The sequence below is a fragment of the Physeter macrocephalus genome, chromosome 9 (assembly GCF_002837175.3).
Source record: "Physeter macrocephalus isolate SW-GA chromosome 9, ASM283717v5, whole genome shotgun sequence".
Lineage (NCBI taxonomy): Eukaryota > Metazoa > Chordata > Mammalia > Artiodactyla > Physeteridae > Physeter > Physeter macrocephalus.
Genome location: NC_041222.1, coordinates 101,587,146 through 101,602,643, shown reverse-complemented (window position 1 = coordinate 101,602,643; position 15,498 = coordinate 101,587,146). Strand labels below are relative to the sequence as shown.

At 39.1% G+C, this 15,498-nt stretch overlaps 1 protein-coding gene across 1 annotated transcript in view; it reads right to left on the bottom strand.

Moving 5' to 3' along the window:
- Window positions 1–1,217: 1,217 nt before the first annotated feature.
- Window positions 1,218–15,498, bottom strand: part of HPGD (15-hydroxyprostaglandin dehydrogenase) — a 28,258-nt gene continuing 13,977 nt past the window's right edge. The window contains exons 5-7 of the mRNA XM_007113695.3: window positions 5,600–5,676; window positions 2,632–2,795; window positions 1,218–1,632 (exon numbers count right to left, since the gene is read on the bottom strand). Of these exons, the coding sequence (XP_007113757.1) occupies window positions 1,494–1,632; window positions 2,632–2,795; window positions 5,600–5,676 (380 nt within the window). The 3' untranslated portion in view covers window positions 1,218–1,493. The remainder of the gene's footprint in view (window positions 1,633–2,631; window positions 2,796–5,599; window positions 5,677–15,498) is intronic.

Below are 15,498 nucleotides of genomic sequence, written 5' to 3'. Positions count from 1 at the left end.
AAAGACTTATCTGCAAATGAAAAGTTTAAGCTATAGCTTTGAATATTACCGTGGAAAAAAGAGTTGAGATAAATGATATTCCTCATACCTATATCATCGACTGGTTAGTTACTGCGACAAGGTATGAACAAATTGGTGCCTAATTATACAACTTCTCTTAGATGTTCACCGATGTTCACGACTTGGTGTTTTTCAAAGACGTTATGTGGACATCTAGACAACAGTTACTCATATTCAATGCACTCCTTAAAAGTGAAGTCAGCAGTTCTCTGTGGCAGAATTAAAACAGAGCAAGATCTGACAACCTGCCAATATCTCTAGGAAATCCTTATTAATCTCATATGGATGGATTTTGCTCCCACCTGGGAGCTTTGGAGTTAGCAGGCAGAATGTGTTACTTCTACAGTATTTCTATGAAGAAATGATTGGTTTGGAAGTCTTGTGCTCTCACTATTATTAGCATTAATTATTGCTTGCAAATAGTGTTACCCAAAGCAGGTGCATTTAATGATCCTATCTTAAAATACCTGACAGGGAAAATGGCAAAACATCACACCTATTTTTACCTCTTGTTATTAGCGCTTTGAAAACACAAAAGCATCTTCAGTTGAGGTGTTGACATAGAACACTAAGTAACTTCTGAAGATTAGAAAAAAAAAGTTTTATTGAAAAGTAGGCATTTTTGAAATTGGTACAAATAAACAAAGAAGTAATCTGAAAAAAATTACATTTGTATTTTTTTCTTAACAAGCATGTTTGAGGAGCACTAACTATCCTTTTTGCTATAACTATTAAAAGTTTCATTCCTGAGATTTTTGTAGTCAAGATTCTTAAAGTAAGCAGAGAGGAAAGAAATGTTTTCCCCAGATGGGAGGCTGAACTGTGGATTAACATCTCAGCCAGTTAATTTCTTTCACTTTTCCATACATTAGATTTTTCATTTAGGATATATTCACACTGTAATTTATTCCTTACCTACGGGCCCCCAAAGGTGCCACATCCTCAAAGAGCTGAAATATTCAGCTGACAGATGGTATATAAGTAAAAGTTATTGTTACTAAATATTTGCCATTGTAGGTAGCTTCCTTCTTTTAAAGTGCGAACATAGAAACAAAATGAGTTTTTCACATCTGGTTTGATATAAATAACAATTCAAGTATCTCCTTTAAAATGATGTTCTGAAAAACATTAACATTTATGAGTCACTAATTTAAATATATTTTCTGAAAGGCAGAATATTCCTGGAATATCCTTTGTTTTAATCATTACTTAGACTGAAAAGATCAAAACCTAGCTTTGGTCCACGTCATATTTTTGATAGTTCCTCATTTTTTAAAGCTATATACTTAACTAATCATTTAGAAAAAATGAACATCACATGCATGAAAGGAAAGCTTCAAACGATAACATTTCATTTAAAAAGCTGTATTCAAATGAAGATGTGGTCTAAGTCATTTGTGCTTATTTTCGGTTAAAGCTGACATATAGGATGTTCACTGAGCTTTCGTGTGAAATGGGGTTGTATCATAATCTTGAAAATGAATTCCCTTAGAAGTTGTGATCTTCATTATAGCCCCATTCAAAGCGTCATCTTCAATGAGTGTTATTAATCCATTGGCAATCATTGATGGGCTAAAAATAAAGGAAACATCAGGGTTTTAAACTTAAAGAATGAGGCATAATTATCACACCGTCTTGAGTTATTTTTGAAGTATCTATCACCTTTAACATGTAATAGGGAAATGTATATCATGCAGCTATTGCTACCTTCGTTTTTTATTCAGTTAGATAACTAAATTATAAATTTAGTGGTGCATTTCCACACCCACCCTTCTGTTATTTTATAGGAAGGATTCATAAATTTATATTTATTATTTATATTGAGTAAATGATTATTTTTCCATCTTTAACCTATCAGTAGAATTTAGACTTATCAGATAGAAGTGTTTATTAAGAGTAGAAATTTGAAGAATTGTAGCTAACATTTATTGAATGTCTATTATTTATCTGCTACCGTTTTAAGTACCTTACATATATCAACTTATTTGTGGACTTTCCAAAGTCCCCTAAGTTTGTTTTAGTATTATCCCCATTTTACATGCAAGAAAATCAAGGTGAGTAGAGGTTGATGGATAAGTTCATGGTGGGTGTGGTGGAGTCAGGATTAGATCCAGATGACTCCGTCCTGTGAGACGCCAACTGCTCTAACTCAGACATGGTTCCCCCAAACATGTGTGTTTATCAGTTGTTTCTTAGGAAAGTGGTTGAAGTTAGGGGGGCATATTTAATTTCACAAAGGGTAAATATGAATATTGCTTGGAATTTAGGCAGATGAGGTATCATTGCTTCCAAAGACAACTAAACATCACCTTTTAAAAAAAGTATCTGATTATGGTTGAAGGTATTAATGACGCATTCTTTATACCTAAAAGCAAAATTCATGATGTGTCAACATATTCTATTCAGAAACCCAGAAAAAGTATTTTTTTTTCAGAGATTTTGTCAAACCAAAACTTGGAAGCTTGCATGAGTTTCTCAAATTTAAAAGCTATTTTTTTTCCTTTTGATTGCTTATGTCTAGATAGCACTTTGATCCATTGTATAAAGGAAGATAGGTATAGTTTTACTTACTCCAAAATTCCATAGTATTTCATCATATCCTTGATATGATCCGTGTATTCTATATATTGTCCCATGTTTTCTTCTTTTTCAATGGATTTGAGGATGGGTGTATTAACAAAGCCTGGGCAAATGGCATTCAGTCTCACACCACTGTTCATGAGATTAGCAGCCATCTGCCAATTGGAAGTAGAAGGTTGCAGATTTCAGGAGTTTTGTAAATGTATAACAGGATAAACTGATAATTAAAGCTAGTTTAAAGACTCTGATGTGAAAAGTACTAGACAGCTATCCTTCTAGCTATATAACGATGACAATGATAAGGCTGCCTGGTGGCAGAAAGTAAAAGAATACATAACTAAAGTGCTGAACTAATTCTTGCAAGCCTCACCTAATTACTTTTTTAAAAAAATCAATATTACTGGGCAACTCCTGAAAATACTTGATTATCTAAAGCGCTCTTATCTACTGAACACTGCAGGCAGCCGAAGGTAATAAGCTGAGGCTTAGAATTGATATCCCAAGTTTTCTTTGAAATTGGGGTTGTATTAAAGAGAATACTTACTTAAAAATTACTGTTAGTGGAGAATTTTAGGACTTTGATTGATTCTAAAGACACTCAGTAATTTGCACTATCTGGAAGACAATTTTAATTATTTTTAGACTAACCTTCTTTGGCTTTTATTTGAACTATTTGTAAAACAAAATGTAAGTCAATTATTTGTGGATTCCATTTGCTTTCTTGCTAAAATTTATTCATAACCCCCCTAATCAATACTTGTGGTGCTTTCAAGGTTTTCTGTGGACAAGCACAGAGTAATAAGAAGTTTGAGTTGCCCGATGTGGACTAAGGTCAAATAAAACAATGCTCTGCTTTCTTGTTTCAGCTCTTACACCATGAACAAGTGTCCTTTTCGCGGTACTTGCCCATGTTTTTCTCATCTTTGTGCTTGTGTTGGTGATTTTGCTATCTGAAATGTCTGCAAGGCATAGTGCTGAAGTGCTGTCTAGTATTTCTAAGTGCAAGAAGGCTGCAGTGTGCCTATGGATAAAATACACATGTTAGAGGAGTTTTCTTCAGGCATGAGGTATAAATGCTGTTGGCCATGCTAATACAATACATATTAAACACAATGCTTATTAAATAAGGTGTCTTTAAGCAGAAATATACATAAAACTAGGCTATGTGTTGATTGGTTATTCAAAATGTTGTAGCCAGAGGTTCACAGGAACTTAACCCTGAATTTCCCCTATGAGCAACAGTTTAGTACCCTCTAATTCAGTGTTTGCAAGTGAATTTATAGAACATAACTCACAAATAATGAGCATCAACTGTACAGGTGTCCAGTCTTATAACTGTAAACGCAACAGTTCTGATCTTCGCTTTGATTTACTTTGCTTTGTAGTAGTGTTATGTGTTCATTAAAAGTTGAATTAAAGATGAAGTCTTTGCAAATTAAATTAAAATTTCCAAGCAATTTCAATTAAGAGTGTGAGAGCTGCCAATCTTCCTTTTTGACTGAACATTTACCGTTCACCATCTGCTTTCTCTATCCCTAGCGTTTCTTGTTATCAATGATTTCCTGTTTGTCTGGCCCCTCTCTCCATTTCACCTAGACTAACCACTGTAGAGGTCTCCCAACTGCTCTTTCCTTTTCTGCACTTGTCCTCTCTCATACATTCTTTCTGAATCTCTCTTTTTTTGTCTTATTTTGGTTTTTTTGGCCATGCCACGCAGCTTGCAGGATCTTAGTTCCCCGACCAGGGATTGAATCCAGGCCCTTGACAGTAAGAGTCCTAACCACTGGACTGCCAGGGGATTCCCATGCATTCTCTGAAGAGCAGATAGAATGGTCTTCTTCAAATGGAAATATAATCTTGTCACTCCTGTGCAGAAAAAACCCATTGATGGCTGCATTTAGAATAAAATCCAAGCTCATGACCCTGACTCATAAGCCGCCTTTCGTCTGGCTTCTGCTTTTCTGGCATGCTACTTTCCCCTCGCTCATCAGGCTCCATTCAAGCTGCCCTTTTTTTTTTTTCAGTTTTTATAAAAAGGCACTTCATGCTGTCAATGCATGTGGTCAGTTAGTTCTAAAATAGTTTTCTAAGCTCTGTACACTTTCACCCTAGGTCTCCATGGAGACAGCATCCTTGACAACCCTATCAGGTAAACTCTGGCCGCACCCCTCCTTCCATTCTCCACGCTCTCGCTCATTTTTACCATATCTTCACGGACAAGTAACACCTGGAGCATACTGCATATTCCGTTTAAGGAAGTCTTAAGTTAATGATTTTTAAATTTGGAGTCAATTTCAAAAAAATAAGGAATATCTTCCCTTTTTTTTTTTTTTTTTCTGTATGAGGGCCTCTCACTGTCGTGGCCTCTCCCGTCGCGGAGCACAGGCTCCGGACACGCAGGCTCAGCGGCCATGGCTCACGGGCCCAGCCGCTCCGTGGCATGTGGGATCTTCCTGGACCGGGGCACGAACCCACGTCCCCTGCATCGGCAGGCGGACGCGCAACCACTGCGCCACCAGGGAAGCCCTATCTTCCCATTTTTTACCCTTAAGGATATTTTTCAGTAAGCTGTGTTTAGAATCTACTTCATTTTAAAATGATCTATTCTAGGGACTTCCCTGGCAGTCCAGTGGTTAAGACTCTGTGCTTCCAGTGCAGGGGGCACGGGTTTGATCCCTGGTCAGGAACTAGGATCCCACATGCCATGTGGGCCAATAAACAAATAAATAAATAAAATGGCTAATTTCATGTTAAAATAAAATAAAATTATCGATTCTATATTTGGTCCTTTACATGATCTGAAAACTATTTTTAATAATATATATTGAAGTAGAACTCATTTTTCTATCTTTAGTCCAGATGTATTGAATTCTGACTCTGTTCCCCTCTACTTCATAGAACTCATGCATCACATATGCACAGAAAAGAGAAAGAGACCCTGCGGTCGTTGTATCCTCACCGCTGCCGAGCGGGTGAATCCAATTATGCCATGTTTGGAAGCACAATAAACAGGCTGTTGTGCAACAGGCATCAGCCCTGAGACAAACAAATAAAAAACAAAAACACTTTTATTAAAAGAATAAGCAGACAAACCCCAATACTTGCTATGAAAATGAATAATTTGTGCCTGTTCCATTTTAAGATTAATCTAGAAAATACACTAAGGTAATCACTGGACAACTTTGTAAAACTCACTAGTCCAGGCATAGTTTATTCCTCCTATAACCTCTACTATACTGTCCAAAATTTATGGTCAGTAAGCTACCGTCTAGGGATGTAGCCAAGAGCGATACATAAGTTTTTCTGCTTCCCTGATGAAGTCAGGAGAAGTCAATGTTATCTAAAACACCGGAAGAATCATCTTGAAATCCAGTAAGTTACTATCTAATTTTCAGTTTTTATGTCTGGATTTTTAAAAAGTGTATATTCTATATTTTTTAAGGCTTCCAAATGCCTGAAGGAGTTTAAACTGCTTAAGCGGGGTCTGGGCAGTATTATTTGTCTTCATTATAAGTTGGTAAGCATTTCCCTATCACGAATTGCACTGAACAATGCCGCTAAGTGTTTAAGAAAATTAAAAGTTAACTTCTTTTGATTCTGATCTGTAGCAGATGCCTAGATTTTCTCATCCCATGACTTAGGAAAAGAAAACCAGAAATAAAAATGTTTGATCCTATTTTATTTCCTTTCATAATTATGTACTCAGCAACAGAATTCAAGCAGCTTTAGAATTGGCTTAATTTTCCATTTACACACAGTAGTAACTGCTCAAAAATACGATTAAATCTATGGTGTGGAGAAAAAGTGGTACTGCAGCAGGTATGGCATCTTTTCTCCCCTATCTCCCAGCCCGACGTTACCCCCTCCCCGCTACCAGAAGAAACAAAACAAGAAAAACTGATTTTGCTGTAGTTACTATCACTATCAAGCATATTTCTCGTAATGGTCAATTCTCTATCTCAATCAACAGTGAAACTTTTGACTAGAGCCATTTGTACATCTTGGCTTTTAACTAATTTCTTGAGTTAACGCGTTCTACCATTTTAAAAATTTGTGATTTCTCCAAGGAAGAGCGATCCCTGATTACTTTAATGTTATTCATGTCAAATGTCATGATACTACTAAATGATTCTGCTGAGACGTGGTCATCTCCACCCAGCTAACTAGTCCCAGAACCCCACCGATGGTGAGTGTGTTGTACCAAAGTGCAGTAATAAAGGCGGACCTTAACCACTCCCTGGGTGCCTGCCAGGTCTCAATTTATGAAGTACGTTTGCTCAAGAGCAGTTTAAATCCCTGGGGATGGTAGATCACACACAGTGCGTCCTCCCAATGATCTCAAAGTATGCAACGTGGTTCTCTTTTTGTTTTGTTTTGTTTTGTTTCGGATCAGTAACAGTAACGTGTAAGTTAATTAAGTTTGTCAGTGTCAGGCAACAAGAATTCATGATGCCTCCACAGGGTGAACAGGTGTATTAGGAGATCGAGATAAAGAGAATAAACAGGTGCAGCCAGGCGTTGCTGCTTCTTGTTCTTGTAAGTTAGTCACTGTTCTACCCGCTCCTTCAATGTTTCGGAGACCAAGGTAGTGGTTGTAGGTGGCATTCACGGACAGCAGGAAATGCAGAGTGAACCTGAGTCAGAGATGAGCTGTTGACAGCCACAAAAATCACAAGGACGTCAAAGATGAATGGGAATGAATTTCTGTTATGTTTGTTGAGGCACTGACCTTCTGAACCCAAACTGGTTCAGAGTGTCACAGCAGCAAAAGAGAGCAAATACTGTTGTGTTGGTTCTGTCTAAGAAGCCAGCTGCAAAACACATACTTTCCTTTAAAGGTAGAATTGCAGATGCAATCAGAATTTGTTTGCATTTTTAAAGTGGCACTTGGCTTTATGACTCTTGTGGCATTCCAATGACATTTTCACTGCAGTCCTGCAGAATGTTTCCTCTTGCATTGCTTTCACTCTCTGGCATTAGATCAAAGGCTGCATAAATCCATTTCAGACATTCAGAAATCAAGCATCCTTTTAAGATATTTTTCCAGCTTTTTGGTAAAACTGGCATACAATAAACTGCATATATTTAAAGTGTGTGGTTTGATAGGTTTTGACATAGGCCTACACCCACAAAACCACGACCACAATCAAGATATGAACACAGCCATCCCCTAAAAGTTTCCTCATGCCCCGTCATCCTGTCCTGCCTTTCCCCTCCCCCTAAGCAACCACCGATCTGTTTTGTGTCACTATAGATTAGTTTGCCTCTTCTAGAAGTTTATATAAACGTAATCATACAGTGTAAACTTTTCTGTCTGACTTCTTTCACTCGGGATAATTCTTATGGGATTCATCCATGTTGTAATGTGTATCAATAGCTCATTTCTCTTTCTTCCTTTTTTCTTTTTCTCTTTCTTCCTTTTTTTTTTCTGAATGGTATTACATCGTAAGGATATACCTATCTATTGCATATGCATTGCTCTTTTGATAGATATATTCAGTTTTGGGGTCTTATAAAAAAAGAGAATTCTGTTTTTCATTTATTTTATTTAGGCAAGTTGTAGTTAATTTAGTTAAGTAGAGAGTTTTTCTTTATCTCCCCAGTACATGTAGATTTTAACTGTGGCTCCTTATGTTTCAGACAGGTAAAGATGTGTGGGGTTGTGTCCCTAACTTGCCAACTGACTTTCAGTGTAGAAGTTTGCTCTCTCTCCCTCAGTTTGCTGCTTTGAAAAGGGAGGCTAAAGGGAGAGAGAAAAGTTGTTTTTTTTTTTTTAAGGCTTTTCTTTTTGACAGTGATTTTAGTTGGGGTGGAAATGTTTCAGAAATCCAACATTTTCTACTGGGTCTCACGATCCATTTCTCCCTTCCAAGTATAAACATTACTGCTGTTGTGGTCAACTTCAGTATGGTATTGTTTAGCCATAGCTCTGTTACCAACCTTAGACCTGCAGCACCAACATACAGTGTTTCCGTGTGCTTCAAATAAAAACCTGTTCTGAGGCTAGTAATTAAGGTCGGCTCAGAGAATTGTTCAGGGTGTGTCTGATATGACTCTGGGGACACCACTCACATGGTAGTTTGTGGAGATTGTTCCCCACAGAGTTCCTGCAGTTTACAACCTGCACAACTATACATGGCAGCCCTCCATGGTAGAGGAGGAGGATGAAGCAAGAGACTGAGAAGGATGGACCAGTGGAGGCAGGAAGAGAACAAGCTAAGCATCGTGTCACAGAAATTAAAGATGGGACTATTTTAAGAAGCCTAGAGTGGTTACTTTTATCATGTGCAGAATCAAAAGAGAATGGCTTTTCTTTGAGATATTAACGTCTCAAAAATCACTCATCTAACAACAGTAGCCCTCTTGGTTTCACCTCCTTCTCCAGCTACCTCTCCACTGCTCCACAGCTCACCCTAACCAGGCTTTCCTCTGACCAGTCCAGTCCAACAGATCTTGTGGCGGTTGCCAGTGACGGGCGTCTGCTAAGGCGGGGTCTTCATCTTGCGTGATACTTTGCTCAGTGGCAACCAACACAGTTAATTATGCTCTCCTTGAAACACTTCCCTCCTTACGCTGGTGTCCTTCCACCTCACACTCACTCGCAGCTCCTCCTCCTCGACCAGACCCACAAATAGGCTGGGGGACCCGAGAGCTGGTCCTGGTCCTCTCTGCTTTTCTATGCACACTCTTTCCTTAGGTGACCTTATCCACTCCTGTGGATGAAATTCATTCTCTCCATGTCTCTTTCATTCTCATTCTCTCTCTCTCTCTCTCTCTCTCTCTCTCTCTCTCACACACACACACACACACACACACACACACACGAACACACATAATTTTCAAATTTAAATTCCAGATGTCCAGCCAAGATCTTTTACTCTGTCTTGAGATGGGAAATTTAGTTTCTTCCCTTAAAATACAGTGTGTGCTAAGTCAAAAGGTTTTACAGGAGTGAATTCACTCCAAGTAAGTGCCAAATATAATGAAAACATGTTTTAAATAGTTAGTTGAAATGTATAAAACCAAGGGGAGGATCACCATTTGACCAGAGTTTTATTTCTTATACTACGTAACCATTTAAAAATGTCCTTCTAATTGAATCGGTCGAGACAGATTATAGCACAGTAGTTTGGATTTTGGGTGCCAGACTGGCTGATCTCAAATCCTGAATCCACCACAGTGAGCTCTGTTACCTTTGGAGGGGTTACTGCTGCCTACCATGGTGTTTTTCCTCTGTGAAATAGAGTAGTAATAGTAGCTATTGTGAGTCCTGAATGAGCTAATTTACATAAAATACTTAAAACTGTGCCTGACACATAATAAGCGTTACAATTTGCTATTATCTTTGTATAAATGTAATCATTTTTCCTAAAGATGAAACATCTCAAGTCTTGTTTATTGTTTTATTTACCTGTTTATCCACATCGTACCTTTTTATGAAAATGTATCTTTTGCACTAAAATGCCACAAATCTGGTACCGCATCCTAACTGGGTTTGGTTTCTGAACCTTGGCAAACCGTCGACTCTTGCTAATCCTAATTCAAAAGTATTACAGAAGTGCATCCATTTAAGAACTATGTATTTAGTAACTTTAAATACAAAGGATATTGACGTAGTATTTTAAATCTGCTCTATTGAGAGCCCCTGGCGCAGGGCTAGGGTAGAACTTTGATATCTGACCATCCAGATCACCCCATCTGACTTCACAGGGAGTTCTGCCAGGATAGTGACTACAGGCCCAGTTGCTGGAATGAATTTGGATTTTTTAAAATCTTGCAAATTAATTCCCATATGCACAGCAAAATTATTTTGTCTTCATGTTAAAGGATTTAAGAATAACACAACAAAGGACTGAGACCATGAGAGAACAGTCTCTAAAAAAATGTCATTTTGTTTGATGTTGTGAGGAATCCTTAATTGTGCTTAAAAATGGATGCCTTATATTTAAAAAGTTAAGAATAGATTTTCAATACTTATTTATTCTGGGCCCAGCACTCTGCAAGTTTACTTAAAGAATTGTGAAATGGCTCGCTCTCCAAAATACAACATGTGTAATTAGTTGCAGGTTTATGTCCGTCCTAACTGTAGATTAAGAAAAATAATATCAACAGAGGGAGAAATTTTACCCACAAAACAGAAATATTTTCTACAGCCACTCAGGATAATAACACCAAATGGCACCGACTGATGGGATAATTATGAAAAAAAATTTAAATACCTGAAAATGACACATATAATTATAGAACAAATAAAGAAGTCATTTGGAAAAGTAAAATATCATTTCCCTTTCCACATTAGTTCCTCTATCTTTAATATTCTTTCTACCTGTATTTACAAAAGATAACTTTAATATCACCATTTCACAGAAGGTAAATCGCTCAAAAAGTTTTTGTGCAAAAAACTGAAATCTGCTCAGACGGCAGTTGTACTGAATCCTTAAATGTATTTTCTTTTAAATGGATAGAAACTGTGTAAGATAGACTATACAGAAGTGCTAAAGAAATTCAACTTAGGAAAGGAAATTGAGAATCTAAGGATACTGATCTTTGCATGATAAACTTGAGTTCAGCAGCTGTGCTAAAAAGCAGGGATCGAAATTCCTCACATTTTCTTTATAATCAAAAAAGAAACGGTCTACCCATCTTTCTGTGTTTAACCAGCACTTCTCTAATAAGGAAAAAAAAAGAGAACTGGTGAGAATCCATTTATCTATGTTGGTGCAGAAAGTGGACCACAGTAACTGGTGGACTTCCTTATCAGATGCTTTTCCACACAACAGAACACCTTATCTGATGCTGCTTTTTTGCCCCTCAGTCGCATGCTTGCCGTTAACAGATTATGTCTTAAAGTATGACCTGACATAAAAAGTGGCATAAACGCCCACAGAACGACTACATCTTCTGTGATCAAAATCTTTCCAGAGAAGGTGACCCCAGCAGCACTTTCCAGGGATTGTTAATTCTCAGAAAGTTGTCCCTAAGGTCCCATCACAATCCCCCTTCCTGAAAGTTCAGATATCCCCTACGCTGTGATCAGACGAAACCAAGATGAGATTTCTCAGCCACTCTAAGCATGTCCCTGTGCAAAGTAGAGCCTGGTTCCTCAAAGTGTGCGCCAAGGAACAGCATCAGAAAGGCAGGATCCACCCCAGACTTACTGAGTCAGAATCTGCCTCTAAACAAAGCCCGTAGGTAATGTCTCTCAGGTTGAATTCTAGAAGACTATTCATTTTCTTAATAGTCTTTATGGCTAGGAAACCCTAAATCGTTTATCCATTCCTCAAAAGGCCAATTTATAACTCTTCAGCCTTTCCTACTGATTCCTTTTAGTGTGTGTCTTCTTAATAATTTTAAGCCATAAGACAGCAAAACGGACACCACGAAGACTTCCGCTGGTACTAAGCGGGGGAGGTGGCCCACGTACTCACAGCCGTTGACATCTGACCAGTTAAGATCCAAATAATACAGATTCAGCCATTGTACGAAATACACTAAAATAGAGCAACATAAAATTGCTTTTTTTTTTGCGGTACGCGGGCCTCTCACTGCTGTGGCCTCTCCCGTTGCGGAGCACAGGCTCCGGACGCGCAGGCCCAACGGCCATGGCTCACGGGCCCAGCCGCTCCGCGGCACGTGGGATCCTCCCGGACCGGGGCACGAACCCGTGTCCCCTCCATCGGCAGGCGGACTCCCAACCACTGCGCCACCAGGGAAGCCCTGTGCAGCTTGTTTGAGAGGAGTTGTTCCACTATAAATTGGAGATAATTAAACGGATTTCTATTGTAGGGATTTGTAAAAGTTAAATGTGATATCACAGAGCCAATAGTTTATCACAGTGCCTGGAACTTGGCACTTGCTAAATATGTTAGTCCCTCCTCTTTGAAGCAAAAATAGTTGCAGAGGCTTTTACCACGTGATTACCTGAAACTTCTGGCCTGCTGTGACATTCCAGGTGCAGCTGCTCTTCAGGCCACGTGAGTTCTAAAGCCTTGTACCTCTCATCGTGCTTCTGTTTCACCTATGCCACGCTAACTGGTGCTGCCAGGTTAATGAAATGCTGACGTATAGGTCTTGGGGTAGAAACTTTGCCAGTTACGTTCATAGCCCCATTTCCCTTCTGTCCACGTTTAACATGTTTGGTTAACTTGAATGTGTTTGTTATTTAAAGCGGTAACTTTAGCACTTCTGCTGTAACACAAACTAATTACATAGTTGTGGATACAACTTAGAGCTCAAGTGAGTATGTCGCTGGGCTGGGTTGAAGACATGCTAAACAAATTCTAAGATTTTCAAGTATTTTCTTGAGACTCTAATGTTTTCAATTCAGAGCAGATATGACCTTCGTGGTGTCACTCACCAAATGCTACCGAGTGACTTATTTTTGAGGCATAGCAAACACCAAGAGCTCAGTAGCTGAGCAGGTGGGAGCAGGGTTGGTGGACAGACTCCTTTTCCTGGATGACTACTCTTCCTTTCCCACTAAGTATAGAAGAAGCATAACTGACTCCTATGCGAGGTCTCCTGGGAGCAGAGCTGTTTATCTGCTTTAAACCACACTTCACTCTTCTCTCTTGTTCAACTTTTTCTTGTTTGACAGTTAAGGATGGATGTGGTAAAATGAGTGCAGGTTTATATATTATGTTTATAGACAAAAACTCGTACAGAAGAATCTATGTGGTTAACAGAGGTTGGAACAACTTCCGGGACTTCAGGGACAAGCACACCCTTCCCTCAATACACCGAGGAATCGCTCTCCACTGTAACTACTCCTCTGTTTGTTAAACTTACTAATTGCATCTGATACTCAGTCTGCGTCAGCGGTCATTACTCATTAACTTGTCTGCTGAAACCAGTGTGTCAACTTGAGGTTTTACTATGACACTAAAGGATTCCACTGGATCTGTGCAAGAGATCGTGGGATGGACTCTGGTTGGGTTGAATATTACCTACCATTCCTTCAACAGAGTGAGCCATAGGGGGAAAAGAGGGAAAGTCTGTGAGGAAGGAATATTTGGAAAACACAGAGGAAGCAAGCATTAGAACTACTCTTCCTACACATTTATTTGTCAATTATACCTCATATAAGCTGAGGAGTCAAAAAAAAAAAAAAAAAGAATTACTTTGACTCCAGTAACCCCTCAAAGACTTTTTTGGTCATCTGACCTCTGCCGACATGCTCCGACTTCAAGGGAACAAAATTGTTGATATTATTTCTGAGGAGAGTATGAGGATGTGAGACGTCTACATTTATCTTCTGCTACTATTACAAAATCCTGTATTTTTATCAAACTGATGTCATTATGGGAAGAACAGAAGCTCTTGGTGAGTGGATAAAATTCAAGACAATACATTTGAATACTCTTTCTGAGATGAGGACACCTCAGTGACAAAGCCCAGGGTCAGAGGAGGGGTAGCAGGGGCTGTCTGGATTGGCCAGAGGCAACAAGGAAATGGTGTATATGCCACAGGTATGGAGGACGGGCATTATGAAGGTACCCAATCAAGTATAATGGACGGAGACGAACTACTGAACCATGATCAACAGAGTTACCCTGCCTGTTGGGAGGAAAATCAGAGGGAGAACCACTTTGCTTTTTTTGTTTGTTTGTTTTTTTAAAAAAATAACTTCATTGGAGTATAATTGCTTTACAGTGGTGTGTTAGTTTCTGCTGTATAACAAAGTGAATCAGCTATGCATATACATATATCCCCATATCCCCTCCCTCTTGCGTCTCCCTCCCACCCCTCCCTATCTCACCCCTCTAGGGGGTCACAAAGCACCGGGCTGATCTCTCTGTGCTATGCGGCTGCTTCCCACTAGCTAGCTATTTTATATTTGGTAGTGTATATATGTCAGTGCCACTCCACTTTAGGCTGTTCTGCTATTCACTAGACTGTAAGAGTGTCAGAAAGGTAATTCAAAGCCAAAGTGGTCTCCTCGTTGAATTTATATCCATTCATTGTTTTATCTGCACGATTAGAGAAGGATCCACACAGGGTTCCCAATACTGGCTCTGAGAGAGGTAAGAAGAAAATTCACACCCGGGATGGATACTGTGACAAAGCAGGCTCTTAGCCAAGAAAGCCAAGTGGACATCTAATTGTAATCCCTACATTACTCTTCTCTATGGCATGTTTTGACTTGGGATGTTGGTAAGCTCCCCAAATGATTCCAGGGCTTTACTCTGTGTGTGTCAAATGGGGCAAAAGCTTAAGCTTTCCCTGAAGGTTTAATAAATAGTCCTGAGATTAAAGCAGTGCCCAGGAGGCCTGAAGGTACTAGCAAATCGCACTGGCTTAATCAAGTGACAGGAATTCAGTTTCTCTTTCTTTATAATTAGGCTAAGATAGACACAGAAAGAGAGACAGACTGACAGACTCATAGATAGAAGAGAGAGAAAATCAAGTGGTGAAGAGTAGGGGATCTCGTATCAGGCTGCTAGCATGAGAACTGCAGCTCCCCCGCTTCCCTGCACGTAAGCTTGTGCAAGAAACCTCAACTCCCCAGGCTAGGTTCCCTTATCTGCAAGATGAAGATTATAGAATCTACTTCACTGTGCTGTTGAGAGTATTAAATGAGAGAACACATACGCAGTGTTTAAAAGAGTATCATGCAAACGGTGAGCGCTCAGTGAAAGTTAATTGTTACTATATATTTAAATATTTTTATTGGATAAAAGGCAGTACTACCCTGCATTTCTCTGTTCATGCTCTTTGGGGCAAGTAAGCCTCTCCTGGTACAGAGGCTTTCCCAGAGAGTCCTATATTGATTCAACGCTGAGGCCTTCTCTCTTTCCTGAGATTGAAATCAGTGCCTCCAATGATACAAGGTCAAGAGTCTCCTGGTATGGTGTTCAT